At 38.6% G+C, this 17,923-nt stretch overlaps 1 protein-coding gene and 1 long non-coding RNA gene across 5 annotated transcripts; one reads left to right on the top strand and one right to left on the bottom strand.

Annotated features, from left to right (window-relative positions):
* The first annotated feature begins 38 nt into the window (after positions 1-38).
* LOC120536001 lies at positions 39-9,988 on the top strand. Its single transcript, XR_005634996.1, has 3 exons — positions 39-141; positions 7,218-7,259; positions 9,941-9,988. It is a non-coding gene; the product is annotated as an uncharacterized LOC120536001 (long non-coding RNA).
* Positions 8,525-16,438, bottom strand: prdm12b (PR domain containing 12b). Of its 4 annotated transcripts, none has more exons than XM_039764266.1 (5): positions 15,932-16,438; positions 12,678-12,868; positions 11,452-11,607; positions 9,912-10,128; positions 8,525-9,243 (listed from the first exon to the last, which is right to left on the bottom strand). In XM_039764266.1, the coding sequence occupies exons 1-5, from the start codon at positions 16,149-16,151 to the stop codon at positions 8,837-8,839; spliced, it is 1,191 nt and encodes a 396-aa protein (XP_039620200.1). In that variant the 5' UTR covers positions 16,152-16,438; the 3' UTR covers positions 8,525-8,836. The 4 variants fall into 4 exon arrangements, with proteins under 4 accessions (XP_039620200.1, XP_039620201.1, XP_039620202.1 ...); XM_039764267.1 differs by having other exon boundaries at positions 8,525-9,240; XM_039764268.1 differs by having other exon boundaries at positions 10,014-10,128.
* Between the last annotated feature and the right edge of the window lie 1,485 nt (positions 16,439-17,923).

Here is a 17,923-nt window from a genome sequence, read left to right as displayed (position 1 = left end):
TTATGTGCCCGTGGGGCATTGAAGATAAGCTTTGAGCTCCTTTCGTCCTGACGTTTAGTGCATTTTAATTTAAACTAAATGTTTAATCAGCACGTAAGATGATGTTGGACCAGTTGCTCGGCTTTGCTAGTACCAGTCATGGTAATATTATACGGTTTCAGCTTCTTATTTAGATTAATGTATGTTTCATTTACCACCTTGTAATCCAAATTGTAAATTCCCATTTCTTTCTTGATATTCCCATTATATTATGACCGAAGTCGTTCACTTTTTTCTCATTTTATATATTTCCTCGATTTTATTAATATAATTTGAATCGAAACAACTTGTTTAATTGAATTCACATTGACAGTCCAGTATTTAATTTATCCGAGATGCAATTAAGGGATTTTTGTACACTGAAAAAAGTCGTTGGGTAAAAATAAAAGAAACGTTCTAATACGTTGTCAGTTGTAAATTAGGTGCACATCCTTTACATTGGACTCGTTTCCTTATAATTAGCTTTACAATAACGTTTTGGCTTTTTATCTAAGGCAGGGATCTCCAGGAGGGCCGCAGTGGCTGCAGGTTTTCATTCCATCCCTTTTCTTAATTAGTGTCCTGTTTTTGCTGCTAATTAACTACTTTTGGATTAATTTTAATTGACTTGTTTTTTAAGATTTGTTCCCCGGAATTTCTTCATCGTTTCTCTGAATTGCTTCATTTCTTTCCTGTAAACACAAATGAAGTGTGAAGTGAGTGAGCCGCCAGAAGACCAATTAAGTCAGGTCCTCAAACTCCAACCAATTTCACTCCAACCAGTTGCTTAATTAGGTGCCAAGTCTTATCGATAATTAAACTCGTTCTTTAATTCCATGGTTTATTGCTGCTCTCATTGTGTAATAGAAGACATTTCTGACATTATTGATTTTCTCATTTCTAAAAACACTGTTATAATGTTTGGCGGACCTAAGCAGATGAACATTCCTGAGACCTCCATCTTTATTTATTTTCAGATATTGTATGATGGACACCAGTTGTTTTGGCTCATTTTGTAGCCCATTATTGTTTGGCTTCTTATTAAGGATAAATAAACAAATAAGGGGTTTGAGTGTTCAAGAGCAGGTCAATTAACATTAATTCAAAAGAAGTTAATTAGCAGCAAAAACAGGTCACTAATTAAGAAAAGGGTTGGAATGAAAACCTGCAGCCACTGCGGCCCTCTGGGACTGGAGTTTGAGATCCCTGATCTAAGGCAACTTTCAACATTTGAGAAGGTTTGGTTGCATTATTTGGTTGCAGTATTTGCAGCTGAAATGATGTGCTAATGGCCACACCGTGTCAGTAGGGGGATTTTATCCCACCCCTGCAAGGTTTGAGGGCTAAAGCCTTAACCACTATACTATACTATACTGTATTACTTTACTATATAGCCTTAGTGGTGACAAAAAATCGCTGATAAGATACAATGGAAACAAAGTGGTAATGGTTAGCATGCTGTCCCACAGCTGTTGAGGCCCAGGTTCAATTCCACACCACCTCACTGTAAAGAGTTTACTTTTTTTTTCTTTTTTGTTTTTGGTTACCTTAAGCAAATTCACATCCAGTGTAACTTTCAACACTTTTGCGTCCACATCTGGCCGTTCCCCTAAGCTTATTGTGTTAGGGATAGACCCCTGATGGAAAAATGGACACGTAGTTGTGCAAGGCCCAGGCCTACATTTTAACAACTTGCTGTCCCCTTTAACTGCCTTCAAGTTCGCAATGGTTTTTAAGGAAACAATACTCGTAATCGTTTAAAAAAGTGAGGATGGGATTGTGGATGACAGACATGTTTATGGACCAAAAATTAATTTTAAAAAATGTATATTTGTGGGTGAGCAGACACTAAGGAATGGATCCCATTCATTCTCTGGTACTGATCGTTTCCTTTACAGGACCTCTGGTGAAATAAAATGGTAATAAACGTTAGGTGTAAGGGAAGAAACCAAATCCTTGTTGGAATGTAAAAAAAAATAAAAATAATAACAGATCACTTTCACCCACACCACAAGTGACATATAATAGGCCAAGATGGAGATGCCAATATTGCAAAAAACACAAGAAAAACATGCTAACTCAAAACACTCTGAATTTCCCCATGGGATTAATAAAGTTGCCTCGCAGTTAGGAGACCCGGGTTCGCTTCCCGGGTCCTCCCTGCGTGGAGTTTGCATGTTCTCCCCGTGTCTGCGTGGGTTTCCTCCGGGCGCTCCAGTTTCTTCCCACAATCCAAAGACATGCAGGTTAGGTGGATTGGCGATTCTAAATTGGCCCTAGTGTGTGCTTGGTGTGTTTGTGTGTGTCCTGCGGTAGGTTGGCACCCTGCCACAGGATTGGTTCCTGCCTTGTGCCCTGTGTTGGCTGGGATTGGCTCCAGCAGACCCCCGTGACCCTGTGTTCGGATTCAGCGGGTTGGAAAATGGATGGATGGATGGATTAATAAAGTTTATCTAATCTAATCTAATCTAACAGACAGTGCCTGGTGTGGGATTGAAACCCATGTCCCTGGACTTTAGGAGCAGCAGCGATGCTAATTCCACTGTGTGTACACAGCATTTCAGTCAAGTCTTCTTTGACGTGTTCTTCACAACAGGCCTGGCTCCAGGGGGTCATGTAACCAGAGCAAGTCCCCACCCATGCCATTGGCTATACTTATTGAATTGTTCAAAAAATGATTACAGGATTGGATTTGCTGGTATCTGTTAAAAAGGCCATCATGAATGTGTGGAGGGAAAAAAATTGACCATATAGAAAATGGGTGCATTAGGGGAAGTTTACAAGTATTAGGTTGTGGAAGAAGATAATGATAGAGATAGCAGACAAGCATATTTAGGGAGATTGGGTGTAATAAGGAGCTATCCAGAAACAGAATGGAATAGAGGAGAGATATCCACCTCACAGAGTGGCTGATCTGAGATTGAAACCCATGTCCGTGAAGCTTTTAAGCAGCAGCAATGCTGACTCTGTGCTGTACTCACAACATTTCAGTCAAGTTTTCTTTGCTATGAGGTATTTCACAACAGACCTGACTCCAGGGGATCGTTTAACCATGCTAACCCCCACCCATGCCACTGGCTATACTTGTTGGATTTTTCAGACTTTATCACACCACCTCACAATCTTTACAGCATGTATCGTCATAAGACCCTAAACAGCAGTAATGAAAATTATCATTACTGGTAGACAAAACATGAACTTTGCACGTATTTCTGACAGATCTTACACTAAAATTTAAAAGGAGTAATAAAAACCCAGAATTGCTGTGATGTAAAATTGCAAAGCAGACCGAGTATGTAACAATACTGAAAGATAACATAGCAGGAGAAGGTGCCAAAGCTACAAAAGAGGATTTACATTCATACAGTTGGGTTAACTGAAATATATATAAAAAATATTCAAGCTTTCTGGGCTGACAGAAGTTAATATTGTACAGTGAGGTGATAACAGGTACAGTTTGACTGAACAGCAGGGACAATGGAACAATTAGATGAAGGGACAGCAATTAAAAAAACAGAGAGAACAAGTGAAAGAACATTTACAAAGGAGCAATGCATTGAAATGTTTTTTTTTATAAAGTATGTCGATCTTTTTCCTTATCTTATGCAGTATAGTATGTTTCAAAATTTCATTACTTTGAATTACTTCCTAAATGGACGAACTTGATGGACCGAATTGCCTCTTCTCCTTTGTCAAATTTCTTATGTTCTTATGTAATTGTACACCTTTTCTCAGACTATACTGCGCACCTTCCTTTTTTGGAAAAAACGAGGCACATCATCATAACCCCTCATAGGGGTAGTGGTCAGGCAAGGATAACAAATAAATCATATCAGGAAGTCTAAACCCAATATTTTCCTTCCCATTCATTTGAAATTGAATTAAAATTTCTGTTCATTTATCTCAGTAGTTTTATTTATACCTATTGGTATTAAAATTATATAATGTGAGATGGAAACCCCAATAATTTTTTTAAGTCACAGCATGTAGTGTGAGTTTCTAGTGTTGTATATAATTTGCACTTTAATATATTCATTCATTCATTAATTCAGTTTTCAAACCCGCTCATTCCAGTAGCTGATAGCAAAAAAAGAAAGGTTTTCTGTCAGCTCGGTAGTACTGAGAAGACTCTGCTGCGATCACTAGTAGTCAGGTAGAAGCCTAAGCCTTCTCCCGCTGGTCTGCCTCGATATGGAAGTGTATTATTAATCATTTTAATTATACTTATTCTTCCCTATCTGCTAAGTCCAAAGGTGAACCCAGCATTTCTCTTGAGAAGTAGAGTGTGCTCTTTTGCCCAGAAGATATTTTCTTGTTATCACTTTTTCATAAAATTGACATTTTATTTTTAATTGACTTTCAATAGGGCTCAGAATTGTATTGACTCGTATTATCTGATTTCTACTTATGTCGTCCCATTTCAAACTGGTTTCTTATAGTTGCTTTGTTTATTCAAAACATTTAATATATGCCGCTCTCGTATTGGAATACATTTTTAATACATGAGCATTTTCTATACTCTTGTCCATGACTACCGTCACAGGGAGCTGCAGCTTATAACCAGCAGAAACCCCCACATTCAAATGATGCAAATGTATCATTGCTATTATTTACAGTTCTATTTATATCCCGATTTTCAGTTAGCGGCATAAATATTTCGAGAGTAAGTTATTGTCAGTATTTTTATTCGCACCTTTTGATTTAAACAGCGTCGGAGAAACACAGAAACTCGGTAATTCTGGACTTACACACACGCATATTGTAAAACCGCACAGTCGCAGGTAAGTTAAAATTCACATCTCTGTGAAGAAACTGCGGTAACCGAGGTGGAATGATCACATACCCGTCAATAAACGGCCAGAAGCGTAGACCTCTTTACTACATGTTTGAAAACACAAAAGTCATTAAAGCAACTGGTTGGCAATATCGCTGCGGATCGATTATTTGAATGTGTATATTCAATTATCAGGTGTCAAAACTATACCCCGGCGTTATAAATCCGTAATTTGATAGTTGCTTATACCTTAATAACCACTACGTTTAACTAAATATAAAATATCTGCATCATTGTCTTTTCATTCATATATGCCCCATTCATTAAAGTGAGGCAAAATCTTTAGTAATTGAATCTTGCACAGAAAAAGGTTAAATGAGGAATGTCAGAAATTAATAATTGGGTACTACAGTATTTCCACATTACATACTATAGTAACAGTGTTTAAATACAGCTTGTTGTGAGTTTAAGGGCATAACAATCCATATCCACAAAATGTTTTAGCACTTTGAAGCAATTAATTGAAATTGGGAACTAGCACCCATGACATCGGGCATGTCTATAAACTTAAAAACGCATCTGTTTATAAGGTCTCTGTTTTTTGTGACTTGTATATCTATGTTATGTAAGTATGTGTTTGATTTATTCTTATCTATTATTTTAGTAGGTCGTTTGTTCATTCCTATTTTTATCTATTTTTTTTTTCTTGTAACGTTTTCTGTGACAACTTATAAAGCACGTTGAGCTATACTGTACATCCGCTGTACGAAAATATGCTATAGAAATAAATGAGTGCTGTTGTAGTTATAAAACGCTGCTTAAATTAAAATTTTCATACCTTAACCCGTTTAAGACATTTTTAACTGTTAATTGTATTTTTACCGGGAGAGTTAACATTTTACAGGATTAATTTTTCTTGCGGGAATCTGTAACCTATACAGTATAATACTTTTAAACTATCACGCATTTTCACATCAAAATAGGGAACCGGATAATATTGCACGCCGAAAAAAGATGTTAAGTTTGTGAGCTGGCGAAGCACTAAACGTTTAAGACTGCGTTCCATAAGGCTCCTCGCTGTATTACTCTGTTCACCTTTGCACAAATAATACTTTCTGTTAAGATGCCGGCTTTGGGGAAACTATGATCCGTACTTAAACCAGAATCGTCTCCGTTATTTCAATATTTTAACCTAAGATCGATGTTCAATTGAGTCTTTATTTCTTATTTAAATTGTGATGCGAAGGGGGCTGTGTAAAGCAGTCATCCCTGGTGGTGCAAACGAATGATTTTAAACTTTTTCAGTATCAGAGTTAGGAAAAAACAAATAATAATAAGGCAATAGTGCACTCCTAAAAGTTATGCTTCTCAAATGTCATTTACTTATGGTTCCTCGTAGAACCCTTGCTTGACAAACAGTCACTTCTTTGGAGGATTCTTTGCATATGAAATGTATTCTTTAGGGTCTGAGAAGGCGCCTAATGTGTGGTCAAAACAGAAACTTTTAATTTAGTGTATAGCTGGGTACAACAGAAAACCTCGACTTAGCCTGCACGAGTCATTTAAAAATGAGGAACCCACTGGTATTTCACAAATCAGCCGCTATGTCCATCCATCCATTATCCAACCCGCTATATCCTATCTACAGGGTCACGGGGGTCAGCTGGAGCCAATCCCAGCCAACACAGGGCACAAGGCAGGAAAAAAACCTCGGGCAGGGCGTTTAAAACTTTACCAGAGAGATCTAGGCATTCATTATGACGTTTAATAATGTGAGAATATCGTGTTGTATGGCATCAAATGCTGTGCTCAAGTCTAAGTGAACAAGAACAGATCAGTTAGTCAGTCAGTCATTGTCCAACCTGCTATATCCTAACTACAGGGTCACGGGAGTCTGCTGGAGCCAATCCCAGCCAACACAGGGCACAAGGCAGGAAACAGACCCCGGGCGGGGCGCCAGCCCACCGCAGCCAGTTGCTGTGTGTTCATGATTATTTATGGAATGTTATGCGCATCTTAATAAATAAACGTTCTTTCTGGAAACATTAAGTAGTTGGTTCTTTTAGAAACCAAAAGGTTACCATATGGCGTAGAAGACTGTGGCCTGCTTGTTTTATAAGAGTGTATCCAATTTTCCCCTAGCATCCCTGGTATGCCCCGTCTATAATTGGTTATACGGTTTAGAATATGAAAAGATGAATGGATATCCTCTCGAAAACCCACACCCAGCTCTAATCGTATATTTCTGAAGTGGGTCAGTTCTTCACCACGCCTTAAAGAATCCCTTAGTTTGTAATGCCCTCCACACACTGAAGCCTCTTCGAACGCAGAAACGTTTGCAGCCTGCACTGTCAAGGTTTTGAAAGTTTTCTTTTAATAGCAAAAATAAATAAATTGGATTCATTCGTGTATTTATTTATTTTAGATCTCCGTAAGGACAACTCCAGCATTTGAAACAAGATCTCAGGTAATGGCCTTTTTCTAGAATTCATTCCAAAGAGCTGATATTGCATTGAGAGTGCACCTACCCCAGAAAGAACAATCAATACACAGGGTTTAATTTCTGTTTTATTTAGATACAAGGCAAAAGTACAAAGTTATTTACATCTGCGTACATATACTTGTTTTGTCTTTCAATATATAATACCAAAGTCTTGTAAATAAGGTTTACCATAAATATATACAAAGATAAAGTGACAATTCAGTTTTGTGGAAGTAGAGCACAAGTTTAAAATTACATTTACATTTTGTATATATACTATATAGAGTGTACATTATCTTTTTTTTTTTTCTTTTTTCTTGCAAGCGTTTTGTTCCTCTTCCTAAGAAGGGGTTGCATTTTCACGAAAGGACACTAGGGGCACACTAATCCATAAAATACACAGCATGTTGCGATGCTCGTTACCACCAGGGGGCCGCGTGTCCAGTTGAAGCAGCTGGCATACAAAATCTGGTCTTTATGGATTTAAATCTACGAGCATTATTAATTGATTTATTGGTTTATTTTTCCAATGCTTTTTAAAATTCTACTGTAGATTTTTGTAACTACTTGTTCTCAGCCATTAAAGAAAGTCGGGATAAATCAATGGATATGTGAGTGACATTCCACATTTTCTAAACTGCTTTAATCTGTACAGGGTCTTAAGGAGTAGGATCCTGAAGGGGGCTTCAGTCCCATGCAAAAAACTCAAATGGCAATGCCAATAAAGTAAGTTAACATTAGTATTTTGAGTGTACTTCATTCATTTAAGGGACACCACTAATATGATCCAATGAACTTGGATCAAAAGAATTTCACATTTATGAAAATCCATGACCCATGCTGTGTTTATGGAAGGCCCACTTTAAGTGTTATGTGGATTGCAGTCCGGACACTACTACAGCCTGATATCGGCAAGCATGGAATTTGGGTAACTGCACGTCAAACGGCCGAGGCCAAAGTGCTTTATTTAAACAAGAACAAAAAAAAATTAAAAAAAATGCAAATGCAGAGACCCAGAAGTTCCACTGGCCATAAGTGCGACATGAAAGTCACTATATCAAACTAAAGAATTTCAAAGAAACCTTACTGTTGCAGGATGATTTGGCAGAAAGCGGCCCTACTTTTTAAAAATTAATTTCACTGCTGTCTCTGGGCTGTCAAGTCCAGCAATTTTTCCCCCCTTTTGGATGGAGGCCAATGGCTGCCTATGCTGCCTTTAGAGCAATAATTTGTTTGGCTTCTAGCTCCCCATTAGGTTAAGTGGCCTAGCCTACTGAGAAGTCCCCAAGTGTCCTTGTAGCGCTTACTGATGGTTAAGAAACAGATTCAAAAGACTGAACTCAAACCACCTTGCAGTGCATTTTGTTGGTGTTCATCATTATCAGAGTGCCATCCTCTCTGAGGAGCTAAGCAAAAATATAAACAAAAAAATACACCCAGAGTCACATGGGCCAGCAAGTATACTCACACCTGATGGGGCTGTGAACTGGGAAGCATTGTCTGGGTCCAGGTGTGAGAATGAGTAGGCACTCTGCTCCCTGGTTCTGTCCCAGCAACCTCCATCACAGGACAATGGTGGGAATATGGTGAGCCAAGGAGGTAGCATGTGCCACGGGCATCTGTGGAGGAGGTGAATGGGCCTGTAGTGTGACCACGGGGCTTCCTTGGGACGGCCGGTGCCGGGCACTCTTCTGGTGTGCCCGTAAGCCTGCCAGTTGGGAATAGGCGCTCTGGCAGACATGGCATTTATAGGGCCGTTCCCCTGTATGTAGCCTCACGTGGTTCCGAAGGGTGGACGACTGGCTGAACCGTCGGTTGCAGAAGCGGCAGACAAAAGGCTTGTCCAGAGTGTGGATGCGCATGTGGGAGCGCAGGTTGCTGCGGGAGTTGAATCCACGGTGACAGATGACACATCGCATGCGACTGGCACCTGCAGAGGAGGCACCATCACATAAGTGGAAGTCTTCTGCTGGTTGGAGAAAAGAAACATTTTATTAGAAAAGGCACGCTTTGACTGGATGCAATTGATGAGCTCAATTTAAAAATGTCTAGTGCCCTTCATACTAACGTACTAATTACTATACTAATGTTCATACTAACAGAAACAAAAGTAGACCACAGCCTAGCAAAATGAGTAACAGTCCAGCTCTAAAAGCCCTAAGTCAACTGGGCAGATTTACATTTGGGCTGTGGTCTTCGGTGCTTTGTAAAACACCTTGGTGTATACTGTCTGAGAAAGGCACTTTACAAAACAATCATCAATTTATTGATTTTTAAAAGTCATTTCAGAAATTTACAGGCTCTATGAGAATAACTCTGAATTGTGTAACAGATAGAAGTAACTGGCTAAAAATGAAAACCTTGTCTGTCACTTTACATTGTAATTACTACATGTCTTTTTAATATAAAATTCAGTAGCTGTTAATAAAATTATGAAATTCATTGCATTGGCCATCCCTACACTGGGATGAAAGTGAGGCACAAGGCAAGCTGATCTGAATTCAGAGTAGGTCATCATAGGCCAGAAGAAAACAAAAAAAGGAAAAGCTTATCCAGTTTAAACAAGCAGATGAGATCTGACAAGGTGCTGGGGGTGAGGGTGGGGGTTAAGTTAATTAGTGAGAGGTACTAATTAACCTTTTATCACATCCATTGTTCTCTGATAGCGATCAGCCTCCCCTGCCATGCTTCCACCGCCTGAAGACAGACATCCGAATCCAGGCAGAGAGGGGTCCTTACCGGCCTTCTGTTTTTTCTGGTGGTCGTCGCCCATTCCTGGCACCCCAGGGATTCCTAGGAATGTGTTGTGGGAGTTTCCATACCAAACCAGCAGCTCCTGGTCAGGAGGGATTGTCTGCCGAGGGAATAACAGAAGATATGAAAATCAAATGTTTTGGTAAGTGGTACAGTTAATGAACAAGAACGCTCCTGCCAAAAATGCTTTTGTCATCTTTACTTGCCAGAGTGAGGGGCACTTGTGTTCAATTTTTGTTTATTTATTTTTTTTTTTTTTGCTGGATATGGAAAATATAGAATTTAAAGTATGTAAATATATAGAGAATTAGCTAAAAAAAAAAAAATTAAAGTCTGTTCACTTTTACAATACGTATTTCCGAACTGGAACACAGGAAAATTAAAAATAACAGACGTTATCAGTTGACCCAGAATTTTTAAAATGACATACACGTAGGCAATTCAGATATACAGGAGTGAGAGAAGTGCTGCATCAGTGTGCATCTAAAAAATGAGAAGAAAGCTAATTCCATACTGGTGAAATACAGCAGCTGAAGTCTATTTGCTAAATTGTTGTTTGTGACAAGTCTCCATTGATCTGTATAGTGTACTTCCAAACAGAGTATGGGCATGAGAAATGTGCCATATCATTAATACATGTAGGTATAAATGAATCTGCGTCGGTGTCTGTGAGAGTACACGCATCTATAGTATGCTATTTGTCTACATGTGCACCTTGCATGTTTATGTATTCATTCATATGTGTACAGTGGATATAGACACGTACCGCTTAAGAGTATTTGTGCACATTTAAGCATACAGCATGTAAGTACAGTTTTTGTGTTCTTATGTTTATACTTATGCATGTACATATATAATGTCCGTACACATATTGAAAAAAATGGCACAAACATTTCTTTTATTTATTCATGGTCAGGATGAGTTGATGAATGCCTGTTTAATGCATCTTTTGTCACTTGTCTATTCAAAACAATTAGACATTGGTGGTGCTGCTTGGCTCCAAATTAAATTGGCTGGTAGGGCATCAGAGCTTGGCAGGATTATAATATTGATTTAATTAGGGTTCAAGTAAGTACAGTCGTTAATGCGTGTAATGATACTCCGGGGGACTGAATGATTTCTGCTTGGTGACACACACACACACACACACAAGACCACTGCCACACTGCTACATAAAGGTGCCCTGTATCTAAAAATGGCAAATGGCTGTCCTAAAGGTATGGCTGCTAGGGTAAGGAGGATCCAGTGACCTCAGTTAACATTTTTTGTTTGTAGAAAGCAACATAACAAGACACATAAAATACACAAATATACAAGAAGGAGAAAATAAATCAGAAGATGAAAAGGTAGAACATTCAAAACCGTTAACTATTAAGATGATTCAGTCCCTATTTATAACCCCCACATTTTAACTTTATTTTACCTCAACTGCCTTGTAGAAGATGCTGTTTCCAATCTGAACAACTTCCAGATTCTGCTCTTGCTCATTCCGGGCGCATTTGATGTAGGTCATCCAACTGCGGTGGTCCTCCTGACTGGCATCAATGAAGTAGCGCACTGTGCCGTCCTCATTGAAAACCTGCAAGTATTCAGAGCCAACTGAGAACACAAAACTTCCCCTGCTTGGAGCTCAGCTTAGCATGCCATGGCCAGCTAGATGGAAGTCCTATTGTGTGGCTCTGGCATTGAACTGTTTAGAGACAAGAGGATGGCCAATACCATGAACCAGTGCCAGTTCATCTTCTTTTTGAATGTTCACAATGTAACATTTAATATCAGATAGGTATAAAAATGGAATGAATTTTGCACGTCTGAGTTTTGTTTTTGTGCTGTACACTTGACTTTCCAAATAGAAAGAGCTGATCTTAGCAGTAGAATATTGTAAGCTATTGTGGGCATACAATGCAAAATCTACTGGAGGAAACTGTGCAAAATTTATAAGTGTATAGCATTTTGTTTTAGTAATAACTATGGCAAGTTTCAAACTGAGTGATTCTTTATCGAGTTATCAAGTTCACAAACTCATTTCTTGACACACAGACAGACACCACTTTGAAAGTGGACAAATCAGGTTCAGAGATACTTAAAGGTCAAGTTGTTGACACCATCGCCTGATATATATTTAGGATAAGCAAAGTAAAAGTGAACTGCTCTTACATGGGTAAATGTCCTGATAGGTTAAATGGATTTTTGGTCTTCTGCAAATTAGGCCGCTTTATATAAGTCATAACAATTCCCTCAGACACTTGTCTAACTCAGTTATACTAAAGTGCTTTGAAAAGACTGATTCAGAATATAAGGATTTGCAAGGTCAGTATTGAAAAGCTACACTGCTCTTTACCTTAATGTATTTAGTTGACACAAATCACTTTTACATTTCTGCCTGCTGGCCAGTTGAGAGACTTGTTCAGATTAGTCAACTGAGCAGCCTTTGCACTGCAGTCCAACACCTTAGCAAGAGGCCGCAATGCCTGCAGCATGCATGACAAATGAGTAGAGTAATAATGTGCCAGTAAAAAGCAGAACAGTATGTGTGGAGCTTCAAGTTAAAGGAGAAAGCTGCCTCTATTTAGGAAAACCCATGTAGCCTAAAGCTGAGGCCACAACAGCCCCATATCATCTCTGATCTACCAGTGCAAGTCCGCTTACCTCCCACATCAAGTTGTTGTTCTTGAACAGGTCAACATGTTCTGGAGAGATGACTCGGCCAGTAAAAGGCCCCATTTCTGTACCAGCTTTGATCCAGGTTTTGGAAAAGATTCCAAGTCCTTCTCCTGGAATGGAACTTTGGGCAATGATGACCTCACTGGGCAAGACAAGGCTGGACAGCTTCTGCACTTCTGAAAAAGACAAAGGTTCAAGGGGTGGCTCAGTAAAAATGGATGAAAAAAGTGATAACCAAGTCAGTGCCTTAGGAAACTGAAATGGGTGTGAGGGCGTGAGACTAGCTAAGGAAGAGAGTGGCTAATGAATTGTGACTCAGTCATTTAACAGTATGATTTAAAGTTAGGAATTCAAAAAGAAATGTGAAAAATGGGCAGCCAGACTTTTCACAAAGTATATAAATTGTAAAATATGTTTGTGTTCCTTGAAAAGGCAGAATCAAATGAAAAGTCACATTAAATTATAATAATATTAATATTAACACCCTTCCATAGCTGTTTCCTGCTCTGTATCCAGTGCTGCTAGAATAAGCTGTGACTCACTGCAATCTTGAAACAGTTTAAAGAATGTTATAATAATAATAATGGAGACATGTTTTATGAAATATGTGCCTGCATGCCTGAAATCATTTAATTTCTGTCTTTACATATCATTTTGCTTGATTATCGAAGTGTCTTCATATCAATATATACCATTAAAGTATATATATATATAATATAGCTAGTAAAATAGATTATATATATATATAATCACTTTTACTAGCTATATTATATATATATATATATATATATATATAGAGAGAGAGAGAGAGAGAGAGAGAGAGAGAGAGAATTTCTACAGTTAAAACACACACATTTGTCTTTTTACTCCATAGATCCTTTACTTTTCATTATCTGACTATCTTACTGCACCTATCATATCTCTTTCTCTACATTATAGCACCATTCATATCCTGTTTATTTTAGAACAACGCTCATATAAATCAATGTTACATCTTTTCCATTTCTCTTGCATTTTCCATATCTAGCAGTGCAATAACATTTTATTTCTCGTTATTGTATAGCGCCTTTTCTAGCCATCTCATTTTATGCCTTTCCTATGCATCAGTCGCCTGCTCCTTGCTTTACATTATTCACTATTTCAAAGCAATAAAGAATTACCCTGTCTTCATTTCAGCTGTGCATTTCGCCAGGACAAGCAGAGTACTAAATGAATGGTTGAGGTTTTATGTCAGGACGGTATTTATTGTTAATAATTGCTCTCACTTTCCTAATCTTCCTCTCTTTTTTCTTCACCGTCGGGGATTTTCACTTTTTCCAAGTTATTCTGTCAGGCCGTCGCTTAAACAATCCACTCTTCACGTTTTTCTTTACAATTTTTATTTCCACACGGTTCCCCTTCTTTTTTTTTTAAAGTTCTCATAGTTTCTTTAATGTCAAAATCAAAGGAATTTATATCTGAGAAAAAGCCCGGTCCGGGGGAAGGCGAGGCGGCCCCGACAGGGGTTAAATGGTTCCCTTTCACAAAGCATCCAGCAATTTGTTACGCTTTTGAAATGATATACATTCATTAAACTCAACAAGAAAGAAATTGCTAATTCCAAATTCATTATCCCTTTAAGAACTTTGTAGCAATAAATTTGGGCTGAATGAAATGAGGACTTGTTTAAAAGGCCCAGGAATTCCTGTGACAAAAATGGAAAGGCGATTAGATGGTTGACATAGTGTGAATAGCAATAGAATTAGTCTTCATGGTGCGTTAGCGCAAAGGACCGAGCTCCTTTCGGGGTGGAAAACCAGAGAAAAGTGGGTCGCTTACACGTCCAACACTGGGAAAGAGACTGTCCGGAGATTGATGAATGAGGGATAAAAACCGGGACATCTCAAAGAAAAGGAGACTTTGCTCTTTCTATGGGCTCTGGTTTAAGTGCAAATTTTCTCAGGTCAAACACAAAGTTAACCAAATGAATTTAATGCCCCGTCTCCTTTAAGTCAGCGGCGCTTGTACGGCCCTAAAGCGGGACAGCCCGAGTAGGTTAAACGGGCCCTTCAAGAGAGGTACTGGGAAAGTCTTCGAGACTAGCCGCCCGCCCGCAAGCAAGGACAAAAGACCAAAGGAAAGAGAGATTATTTTTAGATAAATCTCGTCCTGCGCTCCCGCAGTTTACAGTCGCTCCGCATTGGGATTCCTTAAACGGTGCCGAAACATCAGCGCGTGTCATTGAAACAAGGCGATAGAAGAATAAAAATTAAGATTCGCATCGACTGCAAGACGTTCTTTTACTCGTTTTCATCCGTGTAATATTGAAGAAATAATACTGATACGTGTAACGTATAGGAATCAATCAGTTGAAACTCACACAGCAAATTTGGCAGTTCTGAAACTTTACAGATTTATGAATTAAACTTGAAAGGAAAACCTTCTTAGTGAAACTAATAAATAAACGCGCCATATTCTGCAAACTAATATTCACCATATAGTTTTATATTTATTATCCTTCTCTCTATATATACATAAATATTAATCAGCATACAGACATTACATACACATAAATATTAGAAATCGCTCGTTAATATTAGCGATATAGTGTCTGCACTAACTTGCCTGAATTCATCACAGGCTGTTCGTTTTTGGTTCAAGTCTCACGAGGCGAGATGTCTGCAGTTATTAACTCGTGGACCAAATCAAAAAATTGTCCAAATAAGGAACAACGCGCTTACATTTTTATTGTTGCCTATTACATTTATGTGAATTGTATTCACATTGTTGTAATGGGTGATATAATATTTAGTGATGATTCAATGATGAATATGCTATTTTAATTGAATTCTATAATTTAATTCCGGTTTTCCGGTAGACGAGGCTGGGATATGAGAAGCTGTTTAGGAACAAGCATCTCTAAGAAAATGGATGGATGTACACATATGAATGGATGTAACGATAGACTATAGAGATGATTCATATCTTGCACTGGCTGGTGCTGGTAAGAACATTTTACCCTTTGTGCTCGAGAAAGTGAGTTTACAAAAAGCTATAAGTGACATAAGCATCATCTTAAAATGTGCACACATACAACGTACGCACACATTTTACATGCCGATTCCTTTGAAACCTAAACATTTGATGAAGTTTACTGTGCATACACACACAAACACACACACACACACACACACACACGCCTATCAGATAGATGCCATGCTGCTTGCGGGTTTAAATGCCCCGAACGCGTGCACACTTACCCCCAGAAAACGATTGCGCTAGGACTTCAGCGGTGAATGCGGTTTTCGGGTTAGCGTTGTTACTCTTTTCCTCAAAAAGATGCTCCCCTAGGACATTTCTCCATCTCCCGTAAAGAAAACTGTGGAGGATGTCTGAGGTGATGATTTCGGAGAGGGACAGTCCCTGTGGTTTGAATCCCGATTTCAGCACTAAGGCTTCTGCTGGCAGAACTGAACCCATGGCGCTAGGAAGAGTGCGACTTAACTTCGTTGTGTATCAAGAAGGTCCAGTGATACGTTGCACCAGACTTTTGGTGGACTTGTTTTAATTATTGATTTTTTAAAAAAGTTTAAACAGTTTTTCTCTACAGTCCTGTTTTACTCTCCCTTTCCTTGCGGTAAAGGCGTCTGCTCCTCAAGAAAAAAAGGGATGCCAAATCTGTTTAGAACGTTGCCAAGACAGTGTTCTTTGTGGAGAGACAGTTAGATGGAAAGTGTTCTTCCTTGTCAAAGTGTCCGCTCGCTTTATACGCGCCTGGCTTGACCCCCTTCGAATTAGTTATTAATGACCCTCCCTCTGTGCGCTATAGACTTGTTCTACCAGAAAGAGAGCCAAAGCATTATCAACAGGGCACCCCTCTGGGAGGGAGAGAGAGAGAGAGGGGGAGAGAGAGAGAGAGAGAGGGGGGGTGGGTGGTGGGGGTGGTGAGAGCACCTTACTGGAGTGACGTGCCTCTCCCTGAAGACCCCTCACACCTGCAACTTCCGAAGACGCGTCCACAAAAAGGGAGTAAGGCATAAACGCTGAGGTACTGATCTATCTGACCTTTCGGAGCACCAGGCATTTAAATAAGGGCTTCGGTACTGGACAGGTAAACATGAAAACAGATCACCTGAGTTGTGCCTTCACATTACTTCAGCACTGCAGGCTAGTACACGACCTGTCATCACTGCGCCCCTCAGCAATGGCGTGGGATCTGATGGCACTTGGGAACACTTCCATCTCAATGTTGAAATTTTCCTCCAAAAAGTCAAATTGAAGTAACATTGATTGTCTCTGCCGCTGCAAACAAACGATAATGACAATGTAAAAAGATACTATACTGGATTTTTAAAAAAATGTTCTTGTAATAATCGTCACAATCTGTTCAAAGAGCCATCGGGCCTCGGCAGATCACTTTTTTTTGTCATGATGTAAAATAATCCTCAATGGATGCTTTCTAAAATCGGTTATAGTCATTTATTGGCAACAGGAATACAAAAACAACTGTTATGATTCTGTTTGGCTGTGTTATATAATTCCTAAGTAACTATGTTTTATATAGTGTCTTTATCAAGGTTCCGCAAGTGTATTGTGTGGTGCTTTTTATTGTTTATATCTTTAGGTTTGGAAGTAGAGGGAGAGAGTATATGTTGACTTTCTCAGAAGTGTCTAGCATACATTTTATATCAATTGATGTATATTTTGCTTATAGCGCACTCTGTATGTATATATATATATATATATATATATATATATATATATATATAATGCTTCTAGCGTATATATATATATATATATATATATATATATATATATATATATATATATATATATATATATATAATAAAGCACATTTGATCTAAAGATATAACTGCATTGAATAACATGTAGAGTATCGACTATCACATATCTGGCTACTGCGCATTTCGTATCTATTCATCTGTGTTGCATATAGCGCCTTTGACATATACTCATCTACCAATATAGCCGCATTGTATAGTATATTTAATTGTACATGCTGATACATATGCCTACTACGTACTTCGTATTTGTTTGTCTGTGTTGCATATAACGCCTCCTGTGTATCTATATTTTATATGGTGCCCTTTATACAGATCCTTGTCTATATACAGTATATGACTTTCAAGTATCCGACCGCTGCGTATTTCACGTCTACCTGTATTGTCTATAGCGCCTTTTCACCTATACTACAATCACGACTGTAAGTTTATAGAAGTCACAGATACTTT

Source organism: Polypterus senegalus, chromosome 9 (genome assembly GCF_016835505.1).
Source record: "Polypterus senegalus isolate Bchr_013 chromosome 9, ASM1683550v1, whole genome shotgun sequence".
NCBI classification, from domain to species: Eukaryota; Metazoa; Chordata; class Cladistia; order Polypteriformes; family Polypteridae; genus Polypterus; species Polypterus senegalus.
The sequence above is the reverse complement of the archived record's forward strand: the minus strand, read 5'-3'. Positions and strand labels throughout refer to the sequence as shown.

Excerpts from the sequence above, each read along its gene's own strand:
- prdm12b (XM_039764266.1), bottom strand. The coding sequence starts at position 16,151 with ATGGGTTCAGTTCTGCCAGCAGAAGCCTTAGTGCTGAAATCGGGATTC. Across the intron at positions 11,608-12,677 it reads ACAACAACTTGATGTGGGAG|GTTTTCAATGAGGACGGCAC; the intron begins GTAAGCGGACTT and ends GAATACTTGCAG. Across the intron at positions 9,244-9,911 it reads AACAATGGATGTGATAAAAG|CAGAAGACTTCCACTTATGT; the intron begins GTTAATTAGTAC and ends TTCTCCAACCAG.